Raw genomic sequence first — 20,625 nt, 5'->3', positions numbered from 1 at the left:
GTAACCAAATGGGAGAAGCAGCAATTCTAATATCAGAAAAGGAGATTTTAAATTCAAAAAGAATGCCACTTACAAGTGGCAAAGAAGAGCATTATATATTAATAAAAGGTTCAACAGAGCAAGAAAATATAACAATTACAAACATCTACACATCTAGTATGAAACCATCAAAATATGTAAAACAAAAACTGACAGAACTGAAAAAAAAAAAAAAACAGGCAACTTTACAATAATCGGAGACTCCAATACACCACTTTCAATAACAGACAGAACAACTAGACATAAGGTAATTAAAGAAACAGAACACTGCCCTGGCTGGGTGGATCCGTTGGTTATAGAGTGTCATCTCAGGCACCAAAGCCTGTGTAGGTGTTGGTTCCATCTGCAGCTGGGCACGTACGGGAGGCCAACAGACCAACATTTCTCTCTCACATTGATGTTTGTCTCTCTCTCCCCCTTCACCTCTCTTTAAAATCAATGAACATATCCTTAGATGAAGATTAAAAACAGAAGAAGAAGTAGAGCACTCCAAATGATCTCTGTACCTATGATTCTGTTCCTTTCTGCTTGTTTACTTAGTTTGCTTTTTTGGATTCAGTTGTTCATATTGGGAGTTTTTTGCCATTTCAATGACTGCACTTTTGGTCTTTTCTTACATAATTCCCTTTAACCTTTCCTAGAGTACTGGCTTGGTGACAATGAACTCCTTTAGTTTTACCTTGTAAGGGAAGCACTTCATCTGCCCTTTAATTCTAAATGACGGCTTTGTGGGACAGAGTGATCTACATGCATGACCCATTTACATGAACTAAGGAAGGGCATTGCAGGAGGAACTACAGGAGGAAAAGGGGGGAAATTGGGACCTCTGTAATAGCACAATAAAATATATTTTAAAAAAGAAAATAAAAAATAGTATGAATTTTCAAATCTCAAAAACAAACCCCTAAAACCCAACATGCTACCACAATGACTCCAAAACAACACAATAAATCAGAGACACACAGAACATCTTATTGAACCACAGCAGAATATAGTCTTCTCCAGAGTCCTTGAGTAATTTTCCAGGACAAACCATGTTTTCGGCCACAAACAAAGTCTCTATAGCTTTTAAAAAACAGACACACAAAGTATCTTCTCTACACACAATGGGATGAAGTTAGAAATTGTAATAAGAGAAAAACTAGAAAACCCACAAATCTGTGGAATTCTAACAATGCACCCTTAAACAACCAATGAATAAAAGAAGAAATCACAAGAAAAATCAGGAAATAATTATATACAAATAATAAAAACACAACATAACAAAACTTATGGTACATAGGGAAAGCAGTGTTGAGGTACAAATTTACAGCTGTTAACGATTATATTAAAAGGTCTTACCACAACAATCTAACTTTACAACTTAAAAAATGAGAAAAAAGGGAACTTCCCATCAAGATGGTGGCAAAGGTAAACACTGCTTGTCTGCTCACACAACCACATCAAAATTACTACTAAATCATAGAACAACCATCATTCAGAACTGTCAGAAATAGAACTGTCTGAATGGAAGTATGACAGCTACGGAATTAGCTGTTGTTCAGAGTAGTAGGAGGGGTGTAGAGTAACAGGCTGGTCCCACGCACACATGTGATGGATAAAAATTTGGAAGGGATATCTCAGGAGTGAGGAGCCTCAGCCCTACACCAGGCCCTCTAGCCCAGGGTTCCAGGTGCCAGGAAGATAAATTCTCATAACTTCTGGCTGTAAAAACCAGGTGGGACTGAGTCAGTAGAAGAAAATTATGGACTCCCAAGTAGTTCCTCTTAAAGAACCCACACATGGACTTACTCAGACTCACTCCCTCTGACCTTCAGCACAGGGATAGCAGCTTGAAAGGCACCAGTGACATAAACGGAGGAATTGAAGTGGCTGACATCAAGGCAAGAGCTAGGGGACAGCTTTCTACCAACAAAAAGGTGGGCAGAGCCACAGAGCTGGTAGGTGGATGCTGTATCTGAGATTCCATCAACCTGGCTAACACTGTTTGCCCAATCCTGGAGACCCCCTGAGGCACCATCCCACCCATATTACACCTAACCATGAATTTCCCATATGATGGCCAGTCTTGACTCATGCTTCGGAACTTCCTAAATCCTTTCAAATAAGCAACAGCTTTCCTCTGTGAGCCCCCAGCACCATGTCTCTTGCTAAGTAGCCCTAGGCACAGCACTAGCAGCATTTAGCCTAGATTCACAGCTCGGCTATGTCCAGGGAATCTCAAAGCCCAGTATAAGTAGCAGCCATCTAAGATTGCTTTATCATAGGCAGAGTGGCGCTGGGCAAAACACAGATGGGGGTTGACCTTGGCCTGCACCATTCAGAAAACCCCAGAGCCTGTGTACCCAGAGAATAGCTACAGAGCATGTTGGTGCACCACTACTCAGCCCCTGCATAGCTGATTCTCCATGGAGGTTGGTCATCAGTGGTCATAACCAATCCTTGCAACTGACTGGCCTGGGTAAATCCCTCCTATTGACCTGCCAAAAGCAATTAAGGCTTAACTATAAGAGGAGGGTATATTCAGCCCACATAGAAGGTATACTTTGAATACCCAGCTTGGGTGATAGAGGATGCTGTGCCACTGGACCTTTCAGGATACTTACTACATTAGGCCACATTACCAAGATACAGAGTCGAAGAAGCTGTATTTAATACATAGAAACAAACACAGGGAGGCTGCCAAAATGAGGAGACAAAGAAACATGGTCCAAATAAAAGAACAGATCAAAACTCCTGAAAAAGGACTAAACAAAATCTATCAGATGCAAAGTTTAAAACATTGTTTATAACAATGTTCAAGGGACTTAGTGAGGACCTCAACAGCATAAAAAAGATCCAGTGAAAACCTAAGGATACACTAATTGAAATAAAGACAATTTATAGGAAAACAACAATAGAATGAATAAAGGAAAGAATCAAATCAATGATATGGAACATAAGGAAGCAAAAAACAACCAATCAGAACAATGAGAAGAAAAAAGAATTCCAAAAAAAATGAGAACAGTACAAGCAGCCTCTGGGACAAGTTCAAGCATTCCAACATTTTTGTTATAGGGGTACCAGAAGGAGAAGAGAAAGAGCAAGAAATTGGAAATCTATCTGAAAAAATAGTGAAAGAAAACTTCTCTAATTTGATGAAGGAAATAGACATACAAGTCCAAAAAGCACAGAGAGTGCCAAAGAAGATGGATGCAAAGAGGTCCACTCCAAGACACATCATAATTAAAATGCCAAAGGTTAAAAATAAAGAGATAACCTTAAAAGTAGCAAGAGAAACACAGTTTCTCTGTTAAGGAAGGCTGTTACCTACAGGGGAGTCCCCATAAGACTGTCAGCTGATTTCTCAAGAGAAATTTTACAGGCTAGAAAGGATTAGCAAGAAATATTCAGAGTCATGAAAAGCAGAGACTTTTGTCCAAGATTGCTCTACCCAGTAAAAATATCACTTAGATCCGAAGGACAGATAAAAGAGTTTCCAGACAAGATAAAATCTAAAGGAATTCATCATCACCAAACTATTATATGAAATGTTAAAGGAACTTATTGAAGAAAAACAAGACAATCAAAACTATGAAAAATAAAATGGCAATAAATACATATCTGTCAATAGTTGAGTCTAAAAATCAAACTAAACAAACAAGAACAACAGAGACAGAACCATGGATACAGAATGGAGAGTGTTTTGATGGTTGTCACATGGGAGGAGGATTTGGGGAACAGGCGAAGAGGTGAGAGGATTAAAAAGTAAAAATTGGTAGCTACAGAATAGCCATGAGGACGTAAAATACAGTATTGGAAATGGAATAGCCAAAGAACTTACATGCATGACCCATGGATCATGAACACCAGTGTGGGGATTGCCTGAGGGGGTGGTGGGAGGGCAAAGGGAGAAAAAATGGGACAACTGTAATAGCATAACCAGAAAAATATAATAAAAAGAAAGGAGAAAAAGAAATGAGAAAAAGAAGGGCAAACCAAACCAAAGGCTAGCAGAAGGGAAGAAAGTAATAAGGATTAGAGAAAGATAAATATGTAAAAAAAAAAATAGTAGAGATAATCAATGAAAACAAAAGTTGGTTCTTTGAAAAATCTCAGAAAAATGTAGCTAGAAGTAAAAGAAAAAGAAAGACTCAAATTGCTAAAATTAGGATTGAAAATTGGGACATTTTACTAATTCTACAGAAATAAAAAGAATTATGAGAGAGTACTATCAACAATTGTACACAAATTTTACACCAACTACATGAAACAAAAATCCCATTTCATGAAATTTGATACACAAACTATCAAGAAGGAACACAAAACTTACCAAGACTAGATAATGACTAATACAAAATATGAATAAGCCTATAATTTGTAAAAAATATATATCAAATCAGCAGAAAAATAAAAAATTCCAATTAAGACAAGCCCTGGACCTGATGGCTTCACTGGTGATTCTACCAAACATTAAAGAAAAACTAATACCAATCCTTCTCAAACTTCTCCAAAAAAAAAAACTGAAGACAAGGGAACATTTCCTAACTCATTCTATGAGGTTAGCATTTCTCTGATACCAAAATCAGACAAAGACACTATAAAAAACCTGAACTATACATTAATATGCCTTATGAACATTAGCATAAAAATCCTCAACATACTAGGTGAGCATAGTAGCAAATGGAATTCAGCAGCACAATAAAAGTCTTATACGTTATGACCAAGGAGGATTTATTCCTAGAATGCAAGCATGGCTCAACATAGGACAATCAATAAATCTAATACATCCCATTAAGAGAATGAAGGGGAAAAGAACATATGATCATCTCATTTGATGCAGAAGAAGCATCTAAGAAAATTTAATATCTTTTTATGATAAAAACACTCACTAGGAATACAAGTAAAGTAGTTCAACATAAAAGCAATACATGAAAAACCAGCAAACATCATATTCAGCTGGGAAAGACAAAGCTTTTTCTCTAAGATAAGAAAAAAGACAAATATGCTCACACTTTTCCTTTCCATTCAACATAGTACTGGAAGTTTTAGCCTGCTCAATTAGATAAGAAAATAAGTAAAAGGCAACCATATTGGAAAGGAAGAATTAAAATTATCTTTGTTCATAGATGATATCTTATATTTAAAAAACCCTAAAGATTCCACAAAATAATTGTTAGATATCATAAGTGAATTCATCAAAGCAGCAAGAAAAATGTCAACATGCAAAAATCACTTGCATTTCTGTATACTAAATGAAAAATCTGAAAAGGTCATTAAAACAGTTCCCAATTACAATAGCATAAAAATAATAAAATATTTACAAATTAACTTAACCAAGGAGGTTAAAAACTTGAACAATGGACACTATAAAACATTCCTGAAACTAAAGACATAAATAAATGAAAACATATCTCATATCCAGAGACATCATTACCCAAAGCAACACAGATTAATGCAATTTCTATCAAAATCTCAATAATGTTTTTCAAGAAATAAAAAAGCTCATTGTAAAATTCATGTGGAATTTTAACAAAACTTGAATAGCCAAAACAATCTTGAAAAAGAACAAAGCTGGAGGTCCCGCCACACTTTCTGATTTCAAAACTTACTACAAAGCTGTAACAATCAAAATGGTGCAGTACTGGCATAAAGACAGACAGATGAAACAATGGAATTTTTTGAAAAGCCTAAGAATAGACTGTTCTATATATGGTCAAACAACTTCTACAAGTGTGCTGTGACCACCTGATGGGGAAAGGACAGTCTTTTCAACAACTGTTTCTGGGACAATTGGATATATGCATGTAAGAGAATGAAGTTGGAGTCTTACTTGATGCCATGTACAAAATTAACACAAAATGGGTCAAAGGCCTAAATGTAAGACCTAAAACAGTAAAACTTAGAAGGAAACATGGGACAAAACCTTTATGACAATGGGTTTGGCAATGTTTTCTCTGCTATGACACTAAAGGCACAAGCAGCAACAACAAAAAATGAACAAAACTGAACGGCATAAAAATTTAAAAATTTTGTGCATCAAAAGACACTATCTGCAAAAAGACAACCAAAGAATGGGAGAACATGTTTGCAAATTACATATCTGATAAGGAATTAATGACCAGAGTATATAGAAAACTTCTAAAACTAAACAACAAGAAAACCAATTTTAAAATGGGCAACGGACTTGAACAGACACCTCTCCAAAGAAGATACACAAATGGCCAATAATCACATGAAAAAATGTTCTTTGTCACTAGTCATTAGGGAAATGCAAATCAAAACTATAGTGAAATACAACTTCACTCATGAAGATGCCTACTTTTAAAATAAAACAAGTGTTGGTAAGGATGCTGAGAATTTGGAACCTTTGGGCACTGCTGGTGAGAAGGTAAAATGGTACAGACACCATGTAAAAAAGTACAGTTGTTCCTCAAAAAATTACAAAATTACCATATGACTCAGCAATTCCACTTCTGGGTACATACCCCCAAACTGAAAATAGTGTCTCAAATATATGCACACTTACATCCACAGCAGCGTTAGTTGTTAACAGCTAAAATGTGCAAGCAAGGTCAATGTCCACTGATGTGAGTGGATAAGCAACGTGTGTGTAGGCACAGCGGAATAATATTCACTCTTAAAAAGGAATTCTGACACATGCTACAACACGGGTGAGGACAGTATGTTGAGTGAAGGAAGACACAAGAGGACATATACTGTAAGGTTCCACTTACATGAGGTATGGAGAGTATAAAAATCAGAGACAGAAAGAATGGTGATTTCTGGGGTTTGGGAGAGGGTGGTGGACAGTTAGTATTTCATGGGGACAAAGTTTCAGTTTTATAAGAAGAAAAGAGCTCTGGGAAGGGATAGGGGTAATATTTTGAATGTATTTAATACCACTGAACTGCGTAATTAAGTTGGCTAAGATGGTAAATTTATGTCATGTATTTTACTACAATAAGAAAAACTGTAATAGACAGAGTAAGAGAAATGAGGTAAATCATGCAAACTCAGCAGTCAGACCCCAGAGGCAGGTAAGAGAGAAAGGGGTTAATAAGGGAAACTTTTCAGAAAATTTAAAATATCCTTGATAAGGTCCTCACCAGAGCCTGGAAGACCCTAACTCTGGGGACACAGAATAGCCTCATTCTTTAGTAGGAAAAGGGGTCATCGCAGCTGCAATGAGCAGCAATCTGGCAAATCATAACAGAATCTGTGTTAAAAACCAAGAAACTATACTGCACAGTTTTACAGCCAAAAGAAAATTAGGATTTGAGAACCACTAAAAAAGAAACACAGACAGTTTTTTTTAGTAAGGGCTAGTCAAGCTGTGTTTACATTAAAAAAAAAAGTTGGAATATTTGGAAAGAATCAGTCAGCCTAAGTAATTACAAAAGTGGCCAATGCATTTTATAGCTTGAATGAAACACCTACGTGAGCCTCGCTCCATGGTTCACTGCTGGTCCCCACCAGAGTCCTACCGCACACGGCATAACCAGCCATCACTGCGAGGGCTCACTGCACTTTGGGCAGACTGCATTTCTCACCTTCACTCCAGCTAGCATTCCAGTTGTGGACACACTGAAATCCAGGTAAGCCAGCGTGTCCGGGTTGGAGGGTTTGTAGATCTGGGCCGGCCGCTTCTTTGGCAAATCATCTGCAGAGCAAAGTGAAGCTGTTAGTGTATCTGACTCAGTGGGAAAGCAGAGAAGTGAATGTACCCAGCTGGTTCAAGGACTCACCTGTGTCCAGTATGGGCGGCCATGCCCTGACATCGACGGCTGCAGCTGCCTCCCTGGACCGTAACAATTTACAGATCAGTTGTGTTGTCATTAAGCAGGCAGAGCGACTCACCTGAGGGTCACAGAACAGAATGGAGGAAGGAAGGTAAAGCACAGATGAATACTCACCGCACACATCTGCTCACTATGTGTGTTGAGGCCACGTGGCTTTCATAGCAGGTTAGACGCCCAGGGACATGGCTCCTTAGGAGGAGCCAGCGTTGGCCAGCGGAGGTACAAAAGAGCCAGGAATCCGCCCATGAATGCCACACAAAGCTCATGGGCACCGAGGTCCCTGGAAATTTCTATAGCTGAATAGGATCCAGTGCGAGATCACACTCAGACCAGAGCTTCTGAACTCACGTGCTGACACTGTTAGCTGTCCTACTGGAAATGCCACACACGTCCGTCAAGAAACCATCCACAGTTTCTAATGGGTGTAACGACTGTGAAAGTACTCCAACCTAACTACAAAAAAGTATTCCCTGTGGGGTCCCCAAACTGTCTTGTCCCTTCTGGTTCTTTCTCTAAAGGGAAACACCTTTCCTAATCCTTTTAAATTTCCCCAGGCACACACACACAAAAATTGAAACAGGAACAGGACACTTACAAATCATGAGAAAGAATTATAAAAAAGTGTAAATTTTCACTTGGTTTGGTTTGTGCATTGGGTCTGCTGGGGCAGCTCCGCACGTCTACAGGGACACCCTGTCCGGGGAGCTGCTTTCTCTAGGCGTCGGGCAAGGCTCTAATCCCTAATTCCATGGGTAGGTGGGCTTCTGCTTCCAGCACTAGATGGAAGCTCCCTGAGAGGAGAGGCCATGTCCCGCCCCATCGCTTGGGTTTCAGACTCCTGTGCAATCCCACAACTCGCCCCTCCCCATATGGCCCTGCTCTGGCCCACGAGCCCAACACTCAGGCCCAGGGCAGGAGGAAGTGCCCAGACACTCCAGGCAGTGTTACCTCCACAATCATCTTCACGGTCGGCAGCGTCGTTGCGATATTCTGTGGGTGTGGGGGGCGGACGGTAATGGGCACACAGCCTGCATATAGGCAACCGTAAAATGCTGCGATGAGGTCTATTCCTAAACAAGAAGAAGAGCAGTTCTCACTGGAAACAAATCAAATCATTCAATGGTTGTCAACCCTATCAGCAGAAAAACTAGTCTGGAAAAAGTTAGGTTAGGAGGACAACAAAGACCTTGACAGATTCTTTTCTCCCCCTGGGGGTTTTGTTATACTTCAGTAGTAACTTCCACTTGGCCTGTTGTTGGTATTTGGTTTTTTAATTTTACTGATTTGAGAGAGAGAGAGAGAGAGAGAAACATAGATTTGTTGTTCCACTTATTTATGCATTCATCGGTTGATTTTTGTCACATGCCCTGATGGGGACAGGGATGGAACCCGCAACCATTGGTGTATTGGGACAATGTTCTAACCAACTGAGTTACCTGTGCAGGGCTGGCCTGTTGCTTTAGGTACGAAATGCCAAAGCAGGCCCTCAGTTTAATTTGTCATTTCTCTAAGGAATTACTCAACTTTATGATTATCAGTTTCGTAGTTAAGGACTTAACAACAATTGATTAAATAAGTACCTCAGATATCTAATAAAACAAGTTTAGATACGACATTCTTTGTCAAATATCACTTCATTTATGCCCCTAAGAGCCATACGCCATGCAGCGTAGTTCCTGCGAGTGGTAGAGTAACCAGACAAGTGAGCCATTTCTTGGTGACAATACAGCAACTCCAGTCATCAAGCTCCAGTATGCGCAATAAGGTGCCCCATGCAGTGCTGGTCCTGCCCTTTTACCTGGTGGGTAGACGAGGGCAACGTGGTCCCCATCTTGCAGGCGCCCCCTCTCCATCAGCATCACGGCTATCTTCTCCGCTCGTTTATGCAGCTGGACGCATGTCAGCGAGTTTGCTATTGTGCCCTGAGTGTTGCAAGAACAAGCGGGGAAGCCAGATTTTCTTAACGTAACAGCTTTAGTGAGATCTGGCTCATATGGTCATACAAGTCACTGATTTAATTGTACAGTTCAGTGTCTGTTAGCATACTCAAAGGTATGTCACCACCGCGGTCAGTTTCAGAACATTTCATCACCGACTCAAGTTCCCACACCATCACCAGGCACTCCCCTTCCTCCCACTAGCCAGGATATACACAGCTAAAGACACATCTGGATATATTTGTGCTGACAACGAATATTTTTTAAATAATTACTTAACCTAAAATTGGTAAATGTATAAAAAAATCAACCTAGTGATTCTGTGTGTTAAGTGTGATTGCCATGGGCATAAGATTAGTACTAAACCTGCAGGACTTGTACTGTGGAAAACAAGACTTATTACAAGTGTTTATTATGAAAGACCACATCAAAGTCAAAGAAGTCAAACAACAAACAATCCAAAAAGCAAAAAACAAACACTAACTGTCAAATTTTTAATGTAGACTTTTTAAACATCTACAAACAAATGGAAAACATATTTGAACTAACAAATACCTTAAAAGGGGGTTGTTTAGGGAAGACCAGTAGCAAAATTGGTACTGAGAAATATCAAAATATATGGTATTTACAGTTTAAACTGTAGAGAGAAATATGGATAAATTGCAAATTATGAACATAAAACTGACTGCAGAAGGCTTTCCTGAGAATAAATGTTACCATTATGGTCCATTTGCACAAAACCTCAGATGTGAAGACATCACTGACTACAAGCTATTTAAGAACCACTTCTATATGATGAAATCCTCCTTCAAGTGATAACGGAGTGAAGAACTTTCCCTAAGCAACATGCACACTGTCCAGGAGAATCACACCAGGAGGATCCCAGAATCTGAGATAGGATCTTGAAGGACTGGACCAGACACTTGTATTTAGGCTGGAGCTTCAGGGGAGGAGTGAGCAAGGTAACAGGAGAGAACAGCCTGACACAGAGGACACTTTCCGGGGCCGAACCCACAGCCTGGTTCAGGTCCTGAACACCTATGTGGAGGAAGAAGTCTAAAAGGGAGGTGGGCTGATCAGCTGCTCACAGTAAGAGATGTGGGAGATAGAAGAGACCAGAACCTTTGGTGTTGTTAAAGGACAGTGATGACCTGGTGACTGGTCATGTCAGGGGAGGGGAGAAAGACAGAGTATCCACCCCAAATTACACATTTGTTAGAAACACCTGCATGAGGTAGAGTGGGTGGGGCCAGTGGGAGAACCCTTTATAAAGCATCAGGATATGAAAACCAGCACCTGATGTTTGCCAAAGACATTCACAAAATTACCAATGGTTGCATCTAGCTCCAGGAGGCAGCACATTCTCTCTGACAACCCAAAAACAGCACATGGGGCCACAGAGATGGCCCAGCAGTGCCTTTTGCTGAGCTGAGACTGGTCTCTCTCAGCGGACAAGCTTAGCTTACACTCTTTGAGTCGAACCTTCTCATCACCCACACTTTCCCTAATGATTTTCCTTCCAGAGCAGTATAAAAAAAAAACCAATAAGAAAATGGAAACAGATACATAGAGTGGTGCAAAGCCAGGTGAACACAGAGATGGATGAGACTGGAGTTCAGAAATCCTGCCAAAACATTAGAGCTTATACCTCCAACAAGGGACCTTTCCTATGTGTATGCACTCCCAGACACCACACGTATCTATGGGAACTGGGAAAAAAAACACCAAAAACTCCTCTTGACTCCAATGTCCTTTAAGCTCTTCAAAGTGAAGCCCAGGACCAACTTGGCCCCCAAACCTGTGGTAAGGGGACCATCTTGTTCTCCTGATGCTCCGGCATCAGCTGTCCTGAAAGCAAGCCAGTCCTGCACCCCTGACTGTTGAGTGGGGATCAGCTGCATTGCTGGTGGGTGGCGGGATGCCACGGGACAGTGCTGGCGGAGGAGGTTCATCTTTCTGTGCCCACTAAGCCAGATCTTCCTGCTCTGCGGAATTCTGTTGGTGTGCTATGGCTGCCTGAGCTCAAGCAGCAGTTCTCAGTCTGTACCGTTCAACTTCTGGAACTGGTATCTCCCCACTTTCTGGAGGGCTGGCACTGACTCCTATAACAACCCTCTTCTCTGTGATAACAAAAGCCTATACGATTTGAGAGGCATGGGAGACTCACAACCAGAGATCAAGAGCGTTTCTGAAAAAGTATTTTGACTCTGGTTCATGAAAATGTTCGCTATCAGAACTTACAATAGGTTAATTTAATTGGCATTCTGTCCCTTATCTTGAGGAACCTCTCAGTTTTCCCAACACTGCCTGCCATTTCAGAGTGACAAACGGGTAAGCCCTGTCACATGCTGGAGTCAGCACAATGGGTGATTGGGGATCAACCAAAATTATTCTAAAAAATCCCTGAAGAAAGCGCCAATGTTGGAAAGAGGCCACATCAAGGTAAGTCAAACACATTTTTCTCTCCCCCTCAGTTTGTGAGGTTGGACGTGACGCCACCTCATGAGCCCACTTGGGACATAGGTCACATCTGGTCCCAGACTGTCCATCATCACTTGTTCTATGGGAGTCTCAATCCCACTTTTTACATCTACAGCAGGGGTGTCAAACTCATTTTCACCAGGGGCCCCATCAGCCTCGGGGTCGTCTTCAAGGAGCCGAATGTAATTTTAGGACTGTGTAAATATAACTGCTCCTTAACAGGAAAGTGAGAGCTCAGTGCTGCCGCCAGGTAGAAATAAGATACAGGGCCAGATAAAACAAGGTGGAGGGCTGGGTTTGGCCCACGGGCCTTGTGTTTGCCACCTGTGCTCTAGAGAAATACCACTGACTTGCAGTTACACATTTCATTTCTCAAGATGCCTGTCGTTAAGAAAAAATGAAGTGCTATGGGTGAGGGGTCCATGAAGCAGTTGCTGCTTATCTTCAGGTCAGTGGTCACCAACCTTCATGGAAAAAGTTGGGGATTCCATATGGAAACCTACCATCAAAGCAGAAGGTTCTAGTGAAAATGAAGAACTCGGGGCTGGCTGTTCCTTAAAAAGGGGTTTGGGGCACTGTCATGACAAAGTAGGAGTGAAGGGTAACCCACCGCCCAGACCTTAATCAAAGGACAACGCATTTCGGTGTCAGTGACTGTGCATCTGCTACCATTTTTAAAATCTTACATTAAATTAATGACAACTAAAAAGAGCAAAAGCTAAATAGGATTTATACTTCAAAATTTTAAAGTAAAATTGCTACAAGTAAAAAAGAAAGTTAAAAGAAATGGCTTGTGTTTTTGTTAAAAAAAATAACAGACGCTCTTTGTACGTAAACGAGGTCCAAGAATAAGTTCCCTATGATTTGCAAGGAAGTATGCCCTAACTTCCTACCATCAATCTTGCACACAACTCTTATCCTGTGGACGGCACTGTCGTGGAGGAGGGAGACGCAGCAGAACAGGAGCCTCACTCGGCCAGGAACTGAGTGGTTCACCACCTTTAATGAGCAGGGATCAGGGAGCTGAGTTCACAACGGTAAGCACTAGTGGTGTGGTGGGGCCAAGTGGTGAAGTGACCTTTTGGGTATATTAAGTCAAATTATTAAGATGAAGTTCTATCAGTTTCTTTTTTACCTTTTTAAACATTGCTTTTAGAAAATATAAAATTGTGTAGGTGGCTTGTGTTATATTTCCATTGGGCAGTGATGAACTAGAAGGCTGACTTAAGTGGAAATACCCTTATAAAAACCACAGAAATGATGGTTCGGGGCCTGGATAGAGCGTTTGTGGTAAGTGTGCATATGTGTTGGAAAGGGTGGGGGTGGATTCAGATGTGTGGACCTGATGTGACCCCACGACAGGTTCAGGATGTAGTTGCCTCTGTATCAGAAGCCTCAGGAAACAGCAGGCACATCTCGAAGGAACTCAGTCTCAGGCCCACACCCGCTCCATGCTCGTGGCTTTGACCTCCACAGCCTGCCCTTGGATTTCCTGTCATTTCCAGTGGGCACATTTCCCTAAGACCCAGCGTCTGCTTTTAGCGAGTGACTATGAACAAGGGGCCAGGGACAGGAACCTGCATCACAAATTTTAAAGTAATTTTAATTTAAGTGTTTTAATTATACTTATAAAATAGAAATGATTTTCATTCCTAAGAATGAATGTCTATAATTAAAATATAACTTCTTACTTACAAAAAATAGCTCAGTAATAAAAATAAGGACAGATATCTCATAAATCTTCAATTGTTCTTGGTGGCAGAAATCATTCATTACTTATTTTGGGAGGATATATTGCAAAAAAACTGCTAAAATATGTATATACATATATATACGTAGACAGATGTGTAAACCCTTATATTTAAAAACAACCTTCAAATGAAAAAATCTCAGTCAAAATAGCAACACACAAATAACTAGAAGGAATTCATGAAGACTGACAGGAGAGGGTGAGGTCAAGAACATAATAAATAGCAGAAGGCATGGGGGGGTCACCCCAGGGAGCAAGTGTGTGGGGTTGAGCCTCACCCTGCAGTTGAGCAGCGTGTAGAGGACGTGGTCGGGGGTCGTCTGAGCCCTCCACTGCAGGACTTCCGAGAGGAACAGGAACTGGAATGAAGCACAGACGTTAGGCCCAGAACACCTGGTTTGGGGCTCGCTGCAGCATTTAAATTGGTCTAGTCTCTCCGAGGGCTCTTAGGGTGCGTCTCCACAGAGGAATGAGGATGCCCTGACGGATGTGGTCGGCAGAACATGCAGGTGCTCAGGGTTCAGATGCGAGCCCTGGAGAAGTTTTTTGAAATCTGTCCCAGATGAGAGAAGTGCATCCTCATTCCCCCTGATAACAGATGACATACACAAAAACCCCCTCCTGGGGTTTCTAGAAGATACCATGTGATTTCTGGGTTGCAATGGCAGTCAGCTCTGTCATGCTGTAACATGGGCTCTCTTAAATGTGTTGTTTGGAACGGGCGCCCCTGATGTCATTCAAAACACCACAAATCACAGAGGCTGTGTATCGCATGGACTCAGTCCTAGTGAAAAGGTCAGCCTCTCTCACGTCAGGACTCAGGAAGCACCGTATATTCCCTTAGTTCCTGTTATTCACAGAGATGTACCGGAAGGGGGGGACACAACCATTGCTTTCAATGGACATATCACTGTTACCCAATTTGAAATATTTCAGATGGTTGATTTTATCCTGTGGATGGCATTTCCTGGTAGCTGTACAGAGTGGGACCACCTTTTGGCGACTTGCATGAATTCTCAGGGTCAAATGGTCATAAAGGGACTCGCAGCCACATGTGACAAAGGTATCTGTGGTGGAGGGGGACCGAGGACTTCTACATTCTTAAGGCCACTTTAAGGAGGTTGGCTCCCAAACCTGGTTTTGAGCCTATGCTTTCTTGCATTTGTACAATGAAAGTACTGAAGCTTTGCTACAAGGTCACTCTGAGGCAGTCTGGTGCCCAGTCAGGGCTGGCAGGAAACTAGGAACAAGTGGTCAGGGGACTGGGATGGGACAGGGCTGCCCAGACACTAATCTCAGGCCCGCCAGTTGTGGGACCGTGTCATCCACCCTTCTGTGCCACCGTGATGTGTTATATGGCACTGTACACCCTAATAAACACATTTCCTTAAAAATTATACCAGTGTCTCTTGCAGAACGAAGAGGGCAGGTAGAAAGCAAAGGTCACCAAAGATGGGGAAGATCATTGGAAGATGCTGGGCTGGCAGGGCAGGAAGTGGGAGTCCGTGCCCCTGTCATTCAGCATCAGGGTTATGGGGGGGCGGTGGCGGTTGGTGCTCAGAGAAGCCTGGCCCTCTGCTCTCACCTTCCGGGCCTGGTCATTGTCCTCTATCTGACCGAGGTCTCTGCCACTGGCCTGCGCAATCCTCTTCCCAGACACCAGGTTCCCCACCATCACAGAGGCAGGGCCAATTTCTGGAAAGCAAACGGTGGCACATGCGTAAGGGAAACACATGTGAAATTCACAAAAATATGGCATCCCTCCCAGCTAAAGAGCTTACTCTGGAGAAATCCTATCAAAGACGTGCCTTTGAAAAAAATGTTTTTGACACAGAATTTCAGTGAGGTTACTACAATGATCATGGCATATATAGACTTCAATAAGGATTCACAGAAATAACATGTTCACCAAGTTCCCCCAGTGCCACTCCAGCCCTGTTTCCCAGTTAAGGGGATGCTGAAATCTTCTCACATCAGTGATCACAAAAAAAATATAGCACAAGACAAATGCGGAATTTAAAACATGACACATTTCACAGCAAAGTAATGAAAGACCTCCCGAATTATGTGAGTCTGGTTCTGCGGTGCTGCCACACATCACTGAGAACTGGCCACAAACAAACAAACACTTTTTATAAATACCTCTTGGGATAGACTTAAGGAGTGAGACTGGAGAAGGACACAACACAGTCTCACCTGGGAATTTCATGGACTAGACGGTTTAGGCTGCTTGTCAGGCCCACAGACACGGGGAATAAACCAAAAGGCTCCTGCAGAGTCCACGTTCCCTTTAAGCCCGTTACCGAGCTGATCGCCATGTTCTTTCCAGAATTTGTGACACGTTTCAAAAGAAAAATGCAGAAACAATCTATCCTGGCAGCTTTCCTTCTCTTTTTTAATGATAAAAAGAAGTTTTTTTAGAGCTGGACTAATGCTTTCAAAATCTCTGACTTCAAGAAACCCTAGATAACCTCAGTTTTTTTCTGAAAATACTTGCATTCACATTTTTTCTTTTAAGTGTCCATCACACACAATAGGAAAGTGTTAGGAGTTCTAGGAGAACATGTCAGTGTGAGTGTAAGGGTGTGTGTGGGGGTGTGTGGGGGTGTGAGCATGTGTGAGAGTGTATGCATGTGAGAGAGAGGTGCAGGAGGAGGAAAAAGGAGGAGGGAGGGTGAGAGATGTTTACCAAAAAATGCAGTTTAAAGTAACAAAGATGACAGTGTTTAACCCTCAGTTTGATAACATAAGAGCTGAGGGGCACTATTGAGTCCTATTCTTACTAAGTTTTCCATGAAGGCCAAGTCACAGGCTTAGAAGTCAGGGTGTACGCTGCGTCACTCACTGCACATGCAAAGCTGTTTGTCTGCAGCTGAGACACAGGTTTTAAGATTTCGGCTGAGGGGTGTGAGTGCCACTAAACATGGCTAATAACGTGCATGGGTCCCGTGACAACCACCCCAGTGGTCACCTTGGTTTTCACTAGAATGAGGAAAGCAGCAGGTGAGCACCTAATACCTTTTTAAAAAGGCTTTATTTGTTTTTAGAGAGAGGGTAAGGGAGGAAGAAAGAGAAGGAGAGAAGCACTGATGTGTGAGAGAAACATCGATGGACTGCCACCCAGGCATGTGCCCTGACCCACAATCGAACCAGAGACCTTTTGGTTTGCTGGATGATGCCCAACCCACCGAGCCATGCCAGTCAGGGCACCTAATACCTTTCAGGTGACTGTCGAAGAGGGAACAGGCCACCTGCTCTTCTCTAGACATACAGCTGTCTAGAATTTGGTTTGCCATCAGTCAGCCATCTCCCTACAGCTGTGTGGGGGCGCCGCGGGCACTTCCAGGCAGGGCTCCACTGTGGAGAACAGCCCATGACGCAGGTTTCTGCACTGGTGCCTTTGGGTTTAGCCATTTGTAGGAGCCTTGATGCTGGTTTCCATGCAGTCATAGAACACAACCTGTATAATCAGCTAAATCATGTTTGAATTTTCATGTGTGGTAGTTTGGGGCTGACTAAATTTCTTTTCTTAGCTCTTAAAGTAGAAACTATGAAACAGAAAATTAGGTAAATGTGGTGCATGTTGAAAGAAATCGCACTGCTGTGTGGTTGGAGCGAGGTAGCTGCTGCCCGGAGACAGCTGCCCTCGTCTACAGCCTTGCTCATCCGTCACTGGTTCCGCACTTTGAGGACCTGCCACGAAGCATACAGTGTTATCCTCCTCTGTTGAGACCTGGCAGGACAGTTCTTTGAAGCCAACGCAGGAACTGGCCTAACCTGGTTCGAAGGCTTCCCCATTTTTTTAAAAGAATCCAAACTATGGTAGGAAAAGCACTGTTTGGTGGGAATATTACATTTTCCAGGTGGCTTATTTTGTGTTTGTCTCTGAGTCCAGTCTTGCCTCACTAAGATCTTTGTGCTGGCATTCCCTGGCTGTAACACTTCGAGCTTACGTCTCTCTCCTCACATGCTCTGAAGAGTTTATATGTCCCTAATATTCAGAAAGACAGGCAGCTTTCCTGCTGCTTTTATTTACAAAAATCCGTCCTGTGGAGAGTGGAGGCTCTCTCCTTTGTTGACTCAGGGGGATGTATGCAAAAGGCCTCTGCAGCCCTCACCCCTCGGAATGTGAAAATACAAGGCTGACCTGAACCCAAACTTCGTATTAAATTCACCTTTGCTGTCTCTCCCCATGCTCCCATTCACAGATTTACAAATGCACAAGCCAGCAACTTCATCTCAGTGTTGTCAAATTCCCGCCCTCCAATACTTGACTGGTTTGGGCAGGGACAGAGGCAAGGGTTCGGGAGAGCGATGTTTCTCCCCTGGAGGGGCTGCGCCCTTGTGCACATTCCTCAGGTCTCTTCCAGCTGCTCTGATGGGATATATCAACAGAACATTAAAACTGGGAGATGCTTTTATAATTTTGTTGCTAGCCCAACTGATGGGTTAAAGGTCTCTTAACAGTTTTGTGCTCTTAAGGTCTTTTTTTTTTTTTTAAATATTTTCTTTATTTATTTTTCGAGAGAGGGGAAGGGAAGGAGAAAGAGTGGGAGAGAAACATCAATGTGTGGTTGCCTCTCAAGTCCCCTGCTGGGAACTGACCTGCAACCCAGGCATGTGCCCTGACTGGGAATCGAACCGCGATACTCTGGTTCGGAGGCCCGCGCTCAATCCACTGAGCTACGCCAGCCAGGGCCTTGTGCTCTTAAGGTCTTAATTGCTTAAGCCAATTAAGAAACTCTCATAGTAACAGTGTTGTTAGCTGAGTAAATACACATTCATTCAGTTAAAAGGCAACTGGGGTGTCTACGAATGATTTAAACTTTAGGGGCTGTTTCAAGAATCTAGCAAAATCCTTATGAATAAATGGCCTCACAAAATGTTCTTTTTGGCTGCCGGGCACTTGTTTGGAGTCATGTTTATTTCAAGGAAGCCATAGAAATCACCTTATCCATTTCCCTCCCTGCATTCACGGAAACTGAGTCCTCAGGGAAATGTTCCCTAAGGGACATCACAGGACATCTATCTATTAAGGTAGGGACAACAACCAGCACCACACAGCTGCCATTTCGTGCTTGTTCAAAAATAACTTTTTGAAGACACAGAATTAATATTGAACAAGAGGATAGGATATAAAATATCAATAAGCGCCATGTAGCGCAGGGTTAAAGCAGTACCAGGTCCCACTGGTCACCTTCCCTTCACTCCCCCTTGAGGAAGGAGGCCCTCCCCGTGGCTCTCAGCGAGGAGCACCCTGGTCTTTCCCCTCGGCCATGTTTCTCCTTTCGGGGTCTTTGACATCTGGCAGGTGAGCTGTACCCTGTCCCTCTGGAATCGTACGCATTTGCAAATCAGCTGCCTCCACAGATATCTGTCCTGAATTCTGCCGTCACACTGCTGACCTGCAGGACCCCACGACGCGCTCCGCGTCTGTGCACCAGGGGACACTAGGTCGAGGGTGTCTGCTGATGAGTGAGGGTGAGCAGGACAGAGATGTGCCGGTCACCTCGGAGTGTGTGAGGACCCTGGGGAGTCCTGACCCCCTCCAGGCACAAAACCACCATGGCCAGACAGAGCATCCCCAGTGCAGTCCATGCCCTGAGACAACCGGAGACAAAAGAGTGACCTGCCGTCGGTGGCTATGCTCACCAAAGGGCGATGCTTTGTGTTTTCAGAGGCCCCCCACTGGAAGCCAGGGCGCCCACAGAATTTAAAGAATGAAGGCCTCTGTCAGTGCCACTTGACATTGGCTAGAGTAATCTTTGTAAATCAAGGATTGGGAGAAAAAAGGAAGGGGAGAGGAAAAATGGGGAGGAGTATTAGTTAAGGAAATCTAGAATACAAGAAAATCATTAACAAGATGGAAGTAGAACAACAACAGAAGAACAGTGATGACTGCTAACCCAACGGGCTCAGAAAGCAAAAAGCTGACTTTCTAGGCTGTTGAAGAGAATGACCTCACACTAGGAGAGAACAGGTGCCACAGTGCGGAAGCTGCATTCTGACTGCTACACAGGCATCTTTGTGCTGTAGGGACAGTGACAGCAAGGGACAGAGGCGCACAGAGTCACGGACCTGGGTTCAAGTTCTGACATCTTTCAACTCATGAGAAAAACACTCTTCTCCCCTGGCAACCACGTTCTGCCCCAGCGGCTTCATCTGGCCTCATGCTCAGAGAGTGAGTCTCCGGGGCAGATGGTCCCTACATGTACCGCAGGGTATGTGCCCTGCGATGACCCCACTGCCTGTGGCTGCCTCACCAAAAACTCTGCCCTCATGGCCACTCTACAGGGAGGAGGAAATGGCCATTGGTCTAGGTCTGTCTCCAGCACACTCTGGCCCTGCAGCTGTGGGTGGTGCATTTTCCTCATTTGTGAAAGAAGACAAGGGAGCGCCACCTCCTGGTGCTCTGAGAGATTAAGTCAATACGCGCAACACACTGCAGGCCCCCTCAGCCCAGCCAGAGCCCTTTCCTAGCCTGGAGGCCGGAACCTTCTGACTCCACCAGCAGATTTGCTTCCTCATGATGCATGCTTGAGATGAATTCCCTTTCACTAATAACTGTGCAACCCTAAAAGAGCGAGATCTATTTTGTTTCTTGGAGGAGCAAGTCAGATGACAAATAATCATGTGT

The 20,625-nt window shown here is 43.0% G+C and overlaps 1 protein-coding gene across 2 annotated transcripts in view; it reads right to left on the bottom strand.

Moving 5' to 3' along the window:
• The window catches only part of DIP2C (disco interacting protein 2 homolog C), a 433,069-nt gene that overhangs the window by 74,132 nt on the left and 338,312 nt on the right, over window positions 1–20,625 (bottom strand). For both annotated transcript variants that reach the window (XM_053665789.1, XM_053665790.1), the window contains 6 exons: window positions 15,574–15,683; window positions 14,267–14,347; window positions 9,619–9,742; window positions 8,769–8,890; window positions 7,767–7,878; window positions 7,572–7,681 (listed from right to left, as the gene is read on the bottom strand). In XM_053665789.1, the coding sequence (XP_053521764.1) occupies window positions 7,572–7,681; window positions 7,767–7,878; window positions 8,769–8,890; window positions 9,619–9,742; window positions 14,267–14,347; window positions 15,574–15,683 (659 nt within the window). The remainder of the gene's footprint in view (window positions 1–7,571; window positions 7,682–7,766; window positions 7,879–8,768; window positions 8,891–9,618; window positions 9,743–14,266; window positions 14,348–15,573; window positions 15,684–20,625) is intronic.

This window comes from Artibeus jamaicensis, unplaced genomic scaffold, assembly GCF_021234435.1.
Source record: "Artibeus jamaicensis isolate MK-2021 breed Jamaican fruit bat unplaced genomic scaffold, CSHL_Jam_final contig_426, whole genome shotgun sequence".
NCBI classification, from domain to species: Eukaryota; Metazoa; Chordata; class Mammalia; order Chiroptera; family Phyllostomidae; genus Artibeus; species Artibeus jamaicensis.
This window is presented reverse-complemented; position numbering and strand designations above follow the sequence as displayed.